Source organism: Aspergillus eucalypticola (assembly GCF_003184535.1).
Source record: "Aspergillus eucalypticola CBS 122712 chromosome Unknown BO83scaffold_30, whole genome shotgun sequence".
Taxonomy (NCBI): domain Eukaryota; kingdom Fungi; phylum Ascomycota; class Eurotiomycetes; order Eurotiales; family Aspergillaceae; genus Aspergillus; species Aspergillus eucalypticola.
The window spans coordinates 200,146-215,798 of record NW_020290304.1 but is presented as its reverse complement, the minus strand read 5'-3'; the positions used below and the strand labels follow the sequence as shown (position 1 = coordinate 215,798).

At 48.9% G+C, this 15,653-nt stretch overlaps 5 protein-coding genes across 5 annotated transcripts; 3 read left to right on the top strand and 2 right to left on the bottom strand.

Moving 5' to 3' along the window:
* The first annotated feature begins 1,097 nt into the window (after positions 1 to 1,097).
* Positions 1,098 to 3,754, top strand: BO83DRAFT_137904 (putative forkhead transcription factor Fkh1/2). Its single transcript, XM_025526150.1, has 3 exons — positions 1,098 to 1,370; positions 1,432 to 2,457; positions 2,507 to 3,754. Exons 1-3 carry the CDS (start codon positions 1,257 to 1,259, stop codon positions 3,434 to 3,436), a joined length of 2,070 nt encoding a protein of 689 aa, XP_025384016.1. The 5' UTR covers positions 1,098 to 1,256; the 3' UTR covers positions 3,437 to 3,754.
* Positions 3,755 to 5,778: 2,024 nt separating this feature from the next.
* BO83DRAFT_381842 (uncharacterized protein) lies at positions 5,779 to 6,881 on the bottom strand. The gene has a single exon (XM_025532088.1). The coding sequence runs from the start codon at positions 6,574 to 6,576 to the stop codon at positions 6,010 to 6,012; it is 567 nt and encodes a 188-aa protein (XP_025384015.1). The 5' UTR covers positions 6,577 to 6,881; the 3' UTR covers positions 5,779 to 6,009.
* Positions 6,882 to 7,509: 628 nt separating this feature from the next.
* BO83DRAFT_420332 (uncharacterized protein) lies at positions 7,510 to 11,164 on the top strand. Its single transcript, XM_025534931.1, has 3 exons — positions 7,510 to 9,629; positions 9,682 to 9,807; positions 9,858 to 11,164. The coding sequence occupies exons 1-3, from the start codon at positions 7,620 to 7,622 to the stop codon at positions 11,025 to 11,027; spliced, it is 3,306 nt and encodes a 1,101-aa protein (XP_025384014.1). The 5' UTR covers positions 7,510 to 7,619; the 3' UTR covers positions 11,028 to 11,164.
* A 533-nt stretch (positions 11,165 to 11,697) lies between these two features.
* Positions 11,698 to 13,113, top strand: BO83DRAFT_346051 (uncharacterized protein). Its single transcript, XM_025528763.1, has 2 exons — positions 11,698 to 12,513; positions 12,593 to 13,113. Exons 1-2 carry the CDS (start codon positions 12,144 to 12,146, stop codon positions 13,063 to 13,065), a joined length of 843 nt encoding a protein of 280 aa, XP_025384013.1. The 5' UTR covers positions 11,698 to 12,143; the 3' UTR covers positions 13,066 to 13,113.
* Positions 13,114 to 14,401: 1,288 nt separating this feature from the next.
* BO83DRAFT_440672 (uncharacterized protein) lies at positions 14,402 to 15,653 on the bottom strand. Its single transcript, XM_025536277.1, has one exon. The coding sequence runs from the start codon at positions 15,179 to 15,181 to the stop codon at positions 14,639 to 14,641; it is 543 nt and encodes a 180-aa protein (XP_025384012.1). The 5' UTR covers positions 15,182 to 15,653; the 3' UTR covers positions 14,402 to 14,638.

Sequence of the window (15,653 nt, the reverse complement as noted above, 5' to 3'; positions counted from 1 at the left end):
GATACATACACAGTAACTAAATACTTCCATGTCTCTCGAGGGGAGAGAATGAAGGCGGTGGAAAAGAGAGAATAAAGAAAGAAGGAGCACAAACAGCACGAGCAACTGCACCCGGCTAGGCCGTGGTCTTCCTTCCATCCTGCATCCTTGCATTGGGAGGGATGCAGCTGGGGGGCTCCACTGCCTGTTTACGGCGGTTGCGGCAGCCTCCACTGGTGGACATACATATTAAAACGGGGATCTACTGCGGTCGGGGAGGTTCGATAATGGGAAAGAGGAGGTTAGTCAATTAGAGAAGGAAAGAAAGAGAATGGAGAAATAGTTGGAAAGGAATGGTACTGATTCAGATCCAGATCGGACAAGGGCGATCAACCTTAATTTGGCGATATTGGCATGAATGTCTTGAAAGACGACAGCTGAGCACAAGGAAAATAATCAAAAGAAAAGAGGTTTGGCGGTGATTGGAATTCATTCTTCGGCGTGTTCCCCACAACGGAAGCGGTCACGCTTGATCTTGTTTGGTCCAAACCTGAACCCGCGGCGCGTTTGCGTGCAATCCATTCACGGCCGTTGCTTTTGCGTTGCAACTTGCTGGTCCATCAATCTTCTTCTTCTTCTTTTCTTTCTCTGTGCTTCTCTTGCATTTTACTGCTAGAGTTGTCTTTTTCTCTTTTTTAACTCCTATCACAATCCAACTCCCTATCACTTTGTCTTACACAATCCCTTTGTCCTACCTACTTAACTACCATCGACTATTACGATCCCGATCGACATCACACCCCGAACCAAACTCTCTCGCGACCGGGTCTCTCCCCGCGGTGGCTGGCCCTTTTCTCGTCTGCATCAGTCAGCCACTTCCACTTCCTCTTCCTCCAGTTCGCGTCCGTTTTGCGCGAGTGGCAAACGTTCCCTTGGTTCTCGCTGCCTGGACCTGCCATCCCGGTTTGGGTTTGGATTTTCGCCTGCCTTTCGTTCGGTCGTCATTCATTTTCTCGCCGATCATTTGTCTGTGAATTTCTGTTCCGGCTGAGCTCATCACGGTTGGTCTGCTTTCGCCGCGGAATTCCTGCGACTCGACGTCAACACACACGACCGCTAGCTTCACACTCTACCCTCAACATCACATCACCACCCACACCACGCTCCTAGATTAGACCCGTTAGACACCTACGCTGGCCACCAGATTACGGACAACACAGTTTAGAGGATTTCGACGCTGACCCCGGTCTTGCGATCGCCCCATTTTAACCACCACCATGCCACTTTCCAACCGTCGTCGCGCGCGGCGCAAGGAAATCCAGCTGCAGGAAACCTCGGACGCGGAGGCTCCGGATTCATCCCCGACGCGGCCGTCCAACAAGAAGCGCAAGGTGGGTAGTAGATGGGAGCCCAGCGATATATCAGGAGGCTCAGCTGTTGACTTGAAAATAGATTGATCACCGTGCCTCTCCCCAGCCTCGACCCGTGAAGCAGGAATCTGCCGATGAAGCCGATGACTCGTCCCCCGATCAGGAACTGTCGGAAAACCAGGACTTGGTGGATATGGTGATCTCGTATCTGGAAACCGCCCGCGAAGAAGTACGCGTGCTCCGTGATCACTCCAACGCGAAAACCGAAAATAAGCAGAGCATCCGCGCCTACGCCAAAATCGCCGGCCGCAACTGGACCTACTACGTCAAAACCCTCCACGTCAACATCGGCCGCGAGCCCGACCGCGAACAAAAATTGGATGAACAGTCAAGCCCGGTTACAATCGCCGCCCGCGCACTGCCGGAGGTAAATGTGGATTTGGGACCAAGCAAGTTTGTGTCACGCCTGCACGCGGAGATCTTTTACGATGGTGAGGAAACGGCGTCCTGGCACATCCGCGTCAACGGTCGGAACGGCGTACGCTTGAACAGTGCGATCCTCAAGCGCGGCACCGATGCGATCCTTTCGTGCGGTGATATCATTGAGATCGCCAATACCCAGATGATGTTTGTCACGCCCGGCGATAAGGCCAATATTCATCCCACCTTTGTGGAACGCGCCCAGCGTCTCGCCAACGGAGAGGAGGATGTAGCTACCTGGGATGCCTCCCAGCATGCCCATCCCCAGCCTCCCTCAACTGCCGCTACTGCGGATGCAGCCCCAGCCACGACTGGCGCCCCTTCGCTGGCTCCCGCACCTCAGTTCCTCAAGCGTCAGGTGACGCCGCCTCCGCGGTCGCCCGATACAGTGGGAGCGCGCACGGCCAAGCAGTCGCCGCTGTATAACCGCGGTATGATGATGGAGAGTACGGAGGAAATCGATTACAGCAAGGACGCAGCCAAGGACTTGAAGCCACCATACAGCTATGCGACGTTGATTGCGCAGGCGATCTTCTCGAGCGAAGAGGAGAAACTTACGCTGAACAGTATCTACAACTGGATCATGGACAAGTACGCATTCTACCGCCACTCCCAGAGCGGTTGGCAGGTGAGATACCCTTTTCTATGTTGTAAGAGAAAATATTGACAAGTAGCAGAATTCCATTCGTCATAATTTGTCTTTGAACAAGGCATTCCAGAAAGTCCCCCGACGGACAGACGAACCCGGCAAAGGCATGAAATGGCAGATTGCCCCGGAATATCGCGAAGAGTACTGGAAGAAGCAGCTGCGGAAGGGAACGCAATCGTCTGCCCCGTCGTCACCTGCCACGAGGGATCCCGCCGCTCGGGGCGCCAACGGCATGGAGGCGGTGTTTTCGGCTACGAAGAAGTCCCCACCGGTGTCGTCTCCTGGGTTCAGCTCATTCCCGGTTGCACCAATTGAAGCGTATACTCCCGAACGAGGCTCCCGTGCCGCCCGTAATGGTGCAGGAGCTCCCTTGCGACCTTCCAATACCCGCGACTACGAGGAACCATCCCCGCTGCCCACGCGATCCGCCACAAAGAACCCCAGCAACGGCACCAGTCTAAGTCGGACTTATGGCTTGTCAGACAACATCGCCGGATCCCCGCCTGTGCTGTCATCGTCATACTACGATGACGGGCCATCGTCGATGATCACACCAGCACCGCAACGCCAGCAGCCACGACTGCCTCCGCCGAGTACCGCACAGATTCCATCCAAATTCATGCCCATGAGCTCTCCCGCGCAGTTCTGGAAGTTCGCAGACATTGGCAGCACGCCGGCCCGGCCCGTGCCAGACATGAGTCCACTGAAGGGCGAATTGGGCGACGGACTGGGAAGTATCCCTAGCAGCAGTCCACCACCACCGAACCTGGCCAGTCCCAGCAAGCCAGGCACGGCCAACGGTATGACGACTGGCCGCATGCAACCACGCCGTGAACCGGAGACGAAGAACGAGCGACCTGACGAGGAGGACGACGAAGAGGAGGGGAGCGGATTTGACCTGGCGAGGTGGGTGCCTTCCATGCCTTTTCCCTCTCGGGGAAGACAGTATGCTAACTAACCTGATATAACAGGGGCTTCCAAACCATTGGCTCGTATCATCGACAGCTAAGCAATGCGGCGCGGGCGAGTGCAGCGACGTCGTAAGCAGCGAACAGCTAGTCATGATGTCTGTATGTATGCATGTCTGTATGTTATAATGTATGTACTATGACCGGATTAGAGCGTATATTTTGTTTTGTTTGCTTGTTGCTTTGATTGCTTGCTTTGCTTAGCTTCAGTCTTACAACAGGGGCTTGCAGCAATGGTGTTTGGAGGTTTGCTATTAGATAATGAGAAATGATGAGTATTCATTTAGCATATCTTCCTATCAGCCTGGACTTTTTCATGTTATTACATCTATCATAAATCAGACCAACCCATTACAAGGTGAATACTATTGAGAGTATTAAAATCTTACTATTGACATAACGCATAGAAGTAAAAAAACAGAATACCAGTTATGCAAAGTATGACGCAAATGATGTAAATCAATAGCATCTCTGATACACTGCTATATTCCTAATTCATCAACATACTAGCTCACATCGCAGGATGTACAGATTATAACATCAACCAAAACATATTCTACAACCCCTTTAACCTCACTAGTATATTCCCAGAATAAGTTTCTTCCAACCAAGCAATAAATAAAGTTATAATGTTGAAATCCTTCCAATTGCCCAAGATTTGTTTATAACCTATACTCGAGAGAAACGAAAGAAAAAACACCTTTTGTCTAAAGATCTTGGGGATATTGGTATTCAGAAACAATAAACCAGGCAGTCATATTATTCAATGAATATCAGTAGTAACCCTCTTTCTTAGAAATATATAATGTAAGTAGATGCTGTACAGAAATGTTTACTGGGATGCCAGGTATGGTCACTGGTCCACAATTTATACCCCATCTGGGAAGCGAGTGGCGATATCATTGGGGCCCTATACAATGTGGATTCGGGGATCCATAGCCACTGTTATCTAGCTACAAAAATAAGTGGGGATGAAGATATCTAGGTGTAAATAGACTGGAATCATACAAATAATATACCGATATCATCCATTGTACTCCCAGTCACCAGATACTACAAATTCTGAGTTCAAAACTCCCAAGTATCGAGGCGACAAGAATCATAAGAAAATGATTACACACACACACACACACACACACAAAGTAGACAAAAAACCCATCATTACCTAGTACGTATAATAAACTCCCCTAATATCAAAGCCCATCCCCCCAACGGCCCCAATTCCTCCCGAATCAAACGACCATTCTCATTCAGTTCCAACACATCAGACAAACACCCTAATCCAGGAGTGGTGCACGAGTACGACAATGATATTATAGTACCACTAGATATTAATCAACAATCCACACCCCTCCCATAGAGAAAAATCAAAAAGGGATCCACATATCCCGCACACACACGGCACAGAATCACCATAAAGGGGGGTATGCTTCCGAGACCCTGCGCTAAAGATTGTTTGATTATCTTATCTGATCAACGTGCAACTTACATTGCTGATCGCTTATTAGTCTGGCCTTGGTTTGATGGATCCAGTTGCTCTGAGACATGGCAATGTGCCAAGAGTGGTTGTCGCTGGCGCGGGCGGAGAGGGACCGAGGTCGGATCAGGACAAAAGTTGTAAGTAGAAGGGAAGTGAGGGTCTAAATTGGGGTGAACGGTCGGTAGGAATGAGAAAATAGATCATCAGAATTGGATATTCTCTTCGAGCTATCTACCGAATCACATCCTTTCCAAAGCCAAAAAAAAAATCGAACGATGCGTCCCTCCAGCATCATCACTTTCTTCTCGTTGGCGGTTCTGCCTGTTGCGCTGGCTAGTCCGGTTGGAAGTAATCAGGTACTATTATACTCTTTCCTCTTTTCTATTACCTCTGTTCTCACTACGTGGAATGTTAATCAATGTCATATGGATAGGACTCATCCATCGCCAAACGCTGCTGCATCCTCTGCGACAATCCCTATGCGCGATGCGGAGCGAACGATAAGCGTGAAGCGGTCCAGACGGAGGAGAAAGTGTTCCCATGGAGAGGCTAAGCGGTGCTGTGTTAATTGCGACGTTAATCGGTGTGGGAATTAGAGGGGAACGGTCTGTTGAGTTGTTGGGTGAGGTATTAGCTTTGAACTGAATTGGGGTGTGATTTGGGGTATGAAGGGAGGGCCGGAGGCTTAAGGTATTGCCATTCATATACTATCTGTTAAGTAAACTATAGTATATAAGACATGGTGCTACAACATCATAAGTATGGCTAATTATGAGCTACCCACCAAGAGTGGTAGTTAGTTAGTCGGAATGATTGAAAGACTAATCGCAAGTTGAAGAGTCCATGCATGTGCTCAGGGGTGTCATCGGCGAGACCGAACACTGATATGGGATAGAATAGCCTACTCATCATTGCTCATACGCTGATGAAGTAATATAGCAGCTTTCGACTTTACAATATATGCGACTAATACGATAAAAACAGCGAACGTTTGTAGACATAGAAGAGACGTAGAAATCAAAAGCCAGAAAAGCCGGGACATAGCATGCCATGATACAAGGAAAGGTTCTTTCCAGACACAATTCAACGGGTGCTAGCCCACTGCCATCCATTCGCTCTGATGTAGTTCAACAGATCCTCGACTTGGACGAGCTGGCTTGGGATTTTCAAATCCAAGACATCGCGGTGAAGCGGAGTAAGCCTTCGGTGGACTGGCGCTTTTCCGTCGAACCGGAAAAATTTCACTTTCGTGCCAATAGCCACTGCCCCGAATAATTTTTCGGAATGGTTGAGATTCTGTTGAAGATCATCAAAAAATTGGCCCTCGATGGTGTCACTCCAGCCGTTGGGAGTGTCGTAGGATGGGCGTTTGCATTCAACCATCAAGATCTGGCGTTCTGCCCAATCAGGGGTGCTTCGTGGGTTTGCCTGCAGTGCCATTACCTCGATGACGGTAACATCGGGCATGTTTCGATTGGCAAGCGTGGGGCCCTTAATGCCAAGTTTGTAGCCTTGATCATAGCGAAACCAATCTCCTACTATCACCTGCCAGAAGGTCTGAACGGTTTCCTCTAGGCTGTGTGGCTTGATCAACTGGAGTGTGTTGAGGAAGACCATATGGTTCTGGAAGTATGGGACACGGCCAGCCATGTTGCGACATACAAAGGTTTCGAGCTTCGGATTGGAGGAACGAAGGCTTAAAGAATCGAGAGAAGACCTGAATGATTGTTGATTGCAGGGGGGTTGTGAAGAAAGTATGATTGTGGGAGTTGATAGACAATACTGAAAGCAGAATCTACCTCACCTTTATAACGAAGAATCGAATCATGGCAAGAAGTGCTTCGGCGCCAATATCTAGCACAATCCTCCAGCTCAGGCCCTCGTATAGCCGCTGAGTCGGACAGGCAGCTAACCATCCCCAGTCAACAACACACAAAGGAGCATCTGCTGAGACAGAAGAAAGCTTTTGAGACATGTTACTGCGTGGTTGCGGTACATAGGACCACAGTTTATGGGATTAGATGCCCTCAGAGCCAATAATCCATTGTCCGGCAGTGATGTTCGCACGTTTATGGTGGCTGACTATGCTTCATGATTGCTCGCTGTCTAAGCGCCCGCTGCCAATCTTTTACTAAGAATATACAGTAGAATGCGCCCAGAGCGCTCCATTCTGGTCAGAATACCCTAATATTAGGATATGGCGCAATCGTCTGCTGGTCTCTTTTCTCTATATGCCCTAGATGGCCATTTAATGCCCTTTCATTAAGCGCCGGCCGTGGCTAAGCCGCAGGATGAGACCATGCGCTTACTCAAACGTGCAGCTAACAATGCTATCGAATCACTACATCATATTATCACAACAGGGCTAAGCGCTTTCCACCAAAAATGGTTACTGACTGGGTCACTAAAGTTGGGATTCTGCTGCTTTACAGGGAGTGATGACTTAGGTCCTTCCCGGCTATCCTTCCATATCCAGCAAGCCCTAACTGGGCAAGCGGTCTGTAGCGCCCGGAGCTCTGGGCTAATAACTAGCCCATGACTTCCAGCGGCTACACGCAACCTCATTACTATCCCGCCAAAATGCTCTCGACTAGCAGACATTTCTATTGCGCCTCTCCTGAAACATTCAACATTCAGGCTCTTAGTTTAGCAATTATCCCCTTACGAAAGGCACAAGTGTGCCACCTCGCAAGATGGTGTCCAATGTTTACTGTCCGTTTTGTGGAGTGATTCTGCTGCCCGACCCATACTGGGATGGTCCGGAGACCCCACAGTCCAGCGCCCGCCCTTGGTACGCACGAGTTCGGGGTATCTACTCGACCAATCCTGCCGTTGATCACATCAAAATTACTGGGGTAGGGGTAGTACGCGGTCGGAAAACCCTCCATGCACCACTGGACAGTAATCGAGTCTACGGCGATGTAGCGTTTGACGCCCTAGATGAATGGAGGCTTTGCGAACAATCGGATAGCCAATGGTGTTTTGGATTTCACGAGTCGTGCTGGAAAATGCTCATTCTGAGGCTCAACCATGGGCGAGTCGGATCGCTATCACAAACTGACACCGCAATTCCCGAAATGGTATTCTACCAACTTTACTGCACTCCGTGCCTCGAAGCCTCCATCTTCCACTTCGGCCATGACTATGCGGGCGCTGCGGAAACACATAAAGTGTTCGGGCGGATACAGCCGGTGGATTTGAATTCCCATCTTTATGCTGACCCCTGTGCAATTTCGGTTATGAATTATCCGACTGATTCCAGTTCTGCTTCTGAAGAATTGGGGAGCAGTCGCGGGCGAAACTTGTCGCATGGTAACTCAACAGTAGGAAGCCTCGCAGAGGTGGGGGAAAGGAGGTACCGTGCTTTCAGAAACCTCTCAACCGAGCTGCTGCTTGAGATCTTTTCCTATATACCCTTTGAACAGCATCTCACTCTGAGACTCGTATGCCACGATTTAGCGGTACTCGCAGATATGTCTATGCTCTCACGGTCGTATTGGCGGAGTAGATTCCTTCTCGGCCAGGAGGCTGACTTTGTTTTCCCTTGTCTTTCAGAATCACAAAATTGGTTCAGACTTTTCTTCGCCACGAGGGCATCTTTAAAAGCTGCCACGCCACCACTGGTTAATCGAAAGAGAATCCGGGACCTACTGGAGCCCATCGCGTCTCTTGTGGACCTAGACTCCATCTTTCGACGCGGCCCCGGCGGAGTGGACTATTGTCCATCGCCAATGCGAGGGAACAACTTCACCCTAGTTGATATAGAAGGTTTCCAAGCGGGCCCACGGCTAGCGAAGGTTGTGGGCTACTTCTCAGGTCAGCTGGCATACATTGATGAAGATTGCCCCCTGCAAGAGGGATGTCGGGTGCTCTATCGAAAAGCACAGCCCTTTATGGTCCCGCAGGAAGAGCATGAAAAGCGAATTGGTATATCAACTGTCAAGATCGGCGCACGCCGGTTTATCTCTGGTATCAATATATTGCCGTCGGACGAAGGCAACTGCGTTGGTCGATTGATTGGTTATCGCAATCCAGCTGCCGAAACGTGTATAGACGTGCCCACAAACCTCTTCATCAAGGTTTTTCGCGTGGCATTTTGCGCGGAAGGCTTAGTGGGAATCCAGTTACAATACGATAACTCTGCTTCATCACGCTGGATTGGTGTTAGCAACGGCCCAGGCATTGCTCAAGGAACACTGCAGATTCCGACAAGAGCAGACCAGTACCACTTGCTTGCGGACATAGACCGGTTCAAGATTGTTTCACTTGGCCTTGCTGAATGGATTGACGACCATCAAAGCTCTTTGCATCGGACTCGTTCGGACGTAAAGGAGCCGTTCCACACGCCTTCCCAACTGTGGGTTCCCCATGCCCCCATGCATGAAGGCTTGCTTGTCAGCCTCCTTCTACCGTCTGAGCCACCCCGTGCCTTTGAACCGCTGTCAAATATTGACTTCGGTGGCCCAGGAGGTAGATGTCTCATGTCCTTAGTCCGACTAGACTTTCACATGACATCCTACCCGCACCCTCTTATCGGCATTGGCTATCACTACGCCGACGGAAAGTCGGTGTTCTTTGGTTCTACGGGTGGTTGTGCCATTTCGATTCCCATCAATGGCCCAAGTGGTGAACGTATCAGCGCGATAAGCATCGTGGAAGATAATCGTGATTTCTATCAATCTGAAGGCCTTGGTGGGCTACAGGTCTGTCCTTCTTTATTCCCACCGATCTGTGCACCATGCTAACCTTGTCAAGGTGTCAACTAACTATGAGCGGTCTATCATACTGGCTCCCCTTTCCTATCGGCTCGAAGCATCTGTTACTCCAATACCAAGCTTGCCGCCTGGCCGTTTCATCACAGGGCTTGTTGCCCACCAGAAGGTAGGTGAAGCTTCATGAACTAGCTCGAGCAATAGCTAAGCAGGTGACAGACATACGGAACCCATTTTATCCGAATCGGTATCCAATCACAATTCTGTGACGAACCATCCACAATTCCACACATCTTAGACCGAGAATGTCATCTGGTGCCGGATAATGAGATTCGTTACGACGAGAAATTCTCCCATTTTATTAACGGCAGCAACTCGGGTAACTATCAAAGTTATGCATCACTAAAGGGAATACGGAAGATTCAGGCATCCGCCGGCATATCGGGTTGGTCCCGCCCCCATAATGGCATCTCCGGCCTGAAGCTTGAGTATTACAACCATCCCAGTCCAGCCATTGTTGGACAGTGGATGAACGAACTTGAAGATGGGTTTGATATATCACCAGACGAAGAAATTCAATCAGTCACCGTGTGGATCGCTCCTCTGGGCTATTCTTCCGAGTCTCCGGGGTTGGCAGTGGGTCACGTCGCAGCCATACGCTTCAAAACAACATGTGCGCGCAGCGTGACTTTCCGTTCCCCGGACTCCCATACCTTTCCCACCGGAATGATACGAAATGAATATCAACGTTGCTTCGATGAAGATTTGACGGCCATCTCATGGATCTTCAACGAAGCTTCGGACCGCGTCCGAGCAGTAAATTCACCCCACAGAAACTGGAGGCCTCGACTACTTGTTCCAGAAGTCTCTCCCCCTTTTGACCAGGTGCAGAAGCTCTACTTCGAGACGCGGAATGATGATACCTGCCCCGAAAGGGTAGTCACCATCGAAGCCTACTTTCGAGGCCGTGCAATCATTGGACTGCTCTTCGTCTATAGATCAGGTGCCATGGCAAGCACGGGCGATCTAGACACCAACTCTCGCCAGGCCGTTCATATTGCGCAGGATGATAATATAGTCGGCATGTCAGCTACAGTCGCAGGGTCGGAGCTGGTTGAGATTGACTTCGAGGTCGAGCACAGCGCATCGCCCAAATGCCAGAGGCTTAGTCTCGCTTTCGAACCGCCGTACACCCCGGAAACAGCTGTGGATTATGGGTGGCGAGATGTATGGTGTAAGGATCGAGCAGCTGTGGAGTGCACTACTCAGCAGGGCGGGAGCGACAAGGTATATGCGGCCCCGAGGAACTCGAGACTTATGGGAATCTACATTGGGTGCCAGAGATTCAGCAGCGTGGGAGCAATATACGAGCCCGATATTTCTCATTGATGACGGAGATTCAGGCTTCTTTCAAGTGAATACTAGGTGCCAATTCAGTGTGCGAGAGATCCAGATTGTTGAATTGAAGCTTTCGGGTCCAGAGCCATTCAAAGAGCTATTATGTAACTCACCATTTCAGAACGGACATATCTCAATTCGTATAATATATATCTCTCTCTAGATGTCCATAGTATGTGAAGATATTAGATAGCAAAGTATTCGAAAAAAAAAAAAAAAAAAAAAAAAAAAAAAAGCTTTCTGTAATCTTATGGTTATACTAGGATACTGACTCATTAAAAAATTTATATATCATTTTATTATATTGCAGCGGTTTGAGGATGCAAGAAAGAAAAGAAAAAAAGAAAACACTAGTAAGATTATCTATTATCCCCATCATCTTTAAAGTTGATACCAGGCTCGCAGAAGATGTAGAAAGAGAGATATAACTAATGTGGAAAAGACAGTTTTGTATGGTATGATATGGGTGGCCGGCGCGGCCGGGAGTTAGTACGTTAACAGGCGGTGGAGTCCAGCAATGTGACTACTCGTCTAGTCCACACACACTAACAAGGATCATGAAGCACTCGTCGGTATGACGCCCCATCAATCTGCCTTGCTACTACTAAGTTCTGATTGAAAGGAAGAAAATGGCTACGCTGCTCGATCCACCCTGCCTTCACTCGCACTGTGCGGATACAGCCTTACCCAGCTCAGTATTTGCTCTTGTGCGCGCCAATCCTAGCATCAGCTAAGTCCGAGCACTTCTTTTCACTCGCCCGAAGCTGTGATTGATAAGTCATTGGCCATGCCAGAAGTGGGCGCTTAACAACTCGACACAACTCGAACGCCGTAGCAGATATGGCCCCTAGACCAAACACAAGACACGAAACACCAGAGCTAGCAGACCATTTAGCCGCCGAGCCACCCAAGAGGGAACACTAAAGAAACCATGCTCTAAAAACAAGCCATCTCCATCTTTTTCAAAGAACGATCATTACCCTCCATGAAACTCAATCAAACATCCCAGTCTGTTTCCCATCTCCAGACTACTGCCCCTACCCCTACATCCCCTGCCGTCTGCCTCCTCCCCTAGCAAAGAGCAACAGCAACAGCAACAACAACAAAATGTCCAACGACACCAACGACCTCGCCCCTCCATTCGGCTACCCCGTTCGCCGTAATGGCACCTGCTACGACACCGAAAACGACTGCGGTTCAACCTGGGGTCCTTACCGCGAATGCTGTCCCAAGGGCGCCACCTGCGCCCCCGGGAACTGCTGCCACTCCGCCGCAGCATGCGGCAACCTTCTCAAACTGGATCCGCATTGCGGGAATACCTCGGCCATTTTGTATTATGAGAATGACTACTTCTGTTGTTCGAGGGGGCTGGACGCGTTTGCAAGGGTGTCGAATGGGTTCGTGGGCTGTACAGATGATGTTTCCACGTTAGGGTCGGAGTTTAGTTTGTTGTCGCCGGTTTCGACAACGAGTTCGTGTACGTTTTTTTTTTTTTTTATCTTTCTTGCTGCTGCTGCGGCTGCTTGACTTGATGGATTGAGATTAACTGGGAGTAGCCACGTCTGCTACTACGTCTGCTACGGTGACGTCAGATGCATCTTCGTCTACATCGACAGCAGATACTAGTAGTTTATCGTCGTCGATAATATCACCGGCGACTGCGCAGTCTACGACAAATGCATCTTCAAACACAGAAAGCAAACTGAATACTGGTGCCATCGCAGGCGGGGTAGTAGGTGGTGTCGCCGGCTTAGCGCTCATTATCTTCATGATCTGGTTTATGATCTCGAGAAGGATACAGGCCGCACGGAGACGTGCAAATTATGATATGCCTTCGACATACATAGCCCATCGAACCAAGAACAATCATCCGAGGGAGCTGCAGGGAGATGCTGCCGCTCCACCTGTTGCTGAGTTGGTGTCTGCTCCGCCGGTTTATGAGTTAGGTTCACGACCTCCTGTTTATGAGTTGGGGTCGAGGCCGCCTGTTTTTGAGTTGGCGGGGGGTGTGAATGGGGGGAGGATATGATCATGTTTATGAGCGGGATCATTCATTGTATAAATTGCATACTTTTTGACTATGACAAATTCTAAAGAAGCAGGATGTTTTCTCCTAATCCTACCAGGTGCGTGGAAGACATTTCACTTGCCTAGCATCTCTTTTGAATACCGATTCCGAAGCATTGGATTAATCTTCGATTTGCGATAAGTAATTAGTAAGTATTCTTAGCAGACATTAGTGATGACTAGTACAGCGGTTAATAGCCGCCATCGGGCGAATGCTTTTTTTTAGATCATGATACAGTGTATAAACGTCAACATCCTAAAAAAGCTCTAAGATATATGCTCTTACTATGTAATTTAAAGCATTCAATGTACGAGAGTTCGGTGATGTAGACTGTGGTGAGGGCGTCAATACAATTGATCATGATGGCTGAGATGCTGAATATAACGAGGGTCTATGAGATAGCAGGTGAACGGTGTCCTGGCTAATATCCAGCGCTACTTCTATACACAATTAGTGGTTGGTTGCTAGCATGCAGCTATTGACTTGTAGTCTCCACTCAATGCTGCGCCAGGACCTCATTTCATGGCTCGGGGATTAGAGCGACAACTCGGGGAGATTACGACCGACCTGTAGCCAAGACCCGAACGTTTGTTAATATTCCAGCCTCGACTTTTGTGACCGATTAGCAGAGTAAAAAGTCATAGCTCTTATATCATCGCTGTTAAGGTCACAGTTAACAAACAAACAAGTATTTCTAGTACATATTAGCAGGATAACAAATATCCTCCGAACAAAAACGGGCAACACCCGACCAGGAACAGTAACTAAAACTAACTAACGGATATGCCCTCATCCCTCCCACTCCCTCCCTCCTCCCCCTGATTATAGCCGGTCCAAAATTAAGTATCTCGCCCCGCCGGTACCACTACTCATTTCGGTTTAGTTAGTGAGTAGTCCACCTTGATTTGTCCTCTTGCTTTTTCAGACTTAGCGACTTTTACAATGCTATTCTATCCTTAATAACTCCAGCCGCCCTTTCTCACTTACCCAGCTTACCAGCTTAGTACAATATCACAAGCGCCCCGAACATCCAATCGAACCGATACTTTGATATTGAGTGGGCCCGTTTGCAGATCCATTCCAAATTCAGAGTCTACTTAAACTCGATAGAGATTAGAGAGACACTTAGATTAGCTGATAGCCCCCAACGGGAAGGGAACATGAAGGGTGGACCAACCAGCAGGGAGGATTGAGGTCGGTGCTGAGCGGAGTGGCTGCTGTCGCTCCCGTCCGGTTGGGGTGGGCTTGGTTAAGGCTTAGGCTTATGAAGGAGGATCCTGAGTTGAGTTGGGTCGGGGTTCTTTGACTACTGTCATCATGATGTATGCATTCAATGACAGATGGATTTTGTTCCTCATGTAGCATGCGTTCTTGTGAGCTTACTATGAGAAATATGATATCAAAGCATACATACATGATAGTACAATAAGCAAGGTGTATACAGAACATCCTCCAACTCCTCCAACACCAGTAACAGAAATCAAAGAATACCAACAACATCCTCCATAACCCCCAAGAACCAGTCCCCCTCTAATCAAACCAGATTCCTCTTCCCCCCATCATCCCTCCGTCCAAACCCACCCTGCACCGTCCTCGAACTCTGTAACCGAATAGGCTGATGTCGGTGACGGCCTCGAACAAACCGCACCGCATGCAGTATCCCCAGTACCACCAGTACCAGCAGTGCCAACTTCATCGCAACACCTCCATAATTTCCAGGAAAGGGCCCGTCCAAGCGATGATCTGGTAGTAGTGCATGATGTGGATGATTGTTGGCGTTGATGATGTTGTTGATGTTGTTATCGGCTGACACTCCCGGCCGTTCATAATGATACCCATGATGGATAAATGTGCCGTGAGGGATGTATTTATGTTTATTATTATTATCATTATTATCATCATCTGCTTTTGCATGGGCATCTTGACCACCATGTTCCGGAACAGGTAGAGGCCCTGGAGGATGGTATTTCTTTTCATCGCTGCTAGTTGCGTCGTCATCGGAGCCGGAGTTGCCTTGGAGTTCAAGCCATCGCTCGTAGTCGGTTTTGGGTCGGTCGCGGGCGGTGATGGCTACCATTTTGTGTTTGATTTTGAATTTGGATCAAATCTGGAATCGTATTTGGAGTTATGGTAATGATAATCGTGATGATAATGATAGCCAAGGTGTATGTGTGTGTGTGTGTGTGTGTGTGGTGTAAGACCAAGCAAATGATAAAACAGGGTGAGAAGCTTGTCTTGGTCCAAGTCAGATAGAAGTGGATGTGAGAGTGAATGTGGATGAGATTATCATTCGGAAATGGAACAACCAAGAAAGACAAGACAAGACCAGAAAAGACAACACCCGCCCCGATAAATAAACCGGGGTCAGCCAGTCAGTCAGAAAAAGGCACGAAAAATGACTAGACTAGGATGCGACACAGCCTACTAGGTACTAATTACTTCACTACTACTACTGTTATGTAGGACAGGACCAAGAGGGGCGATCGCCGCCCATCAAACAGCGCCTAATAATGGAAGTAATGGACCGGGTTCTAGCGCTACGACGTTAC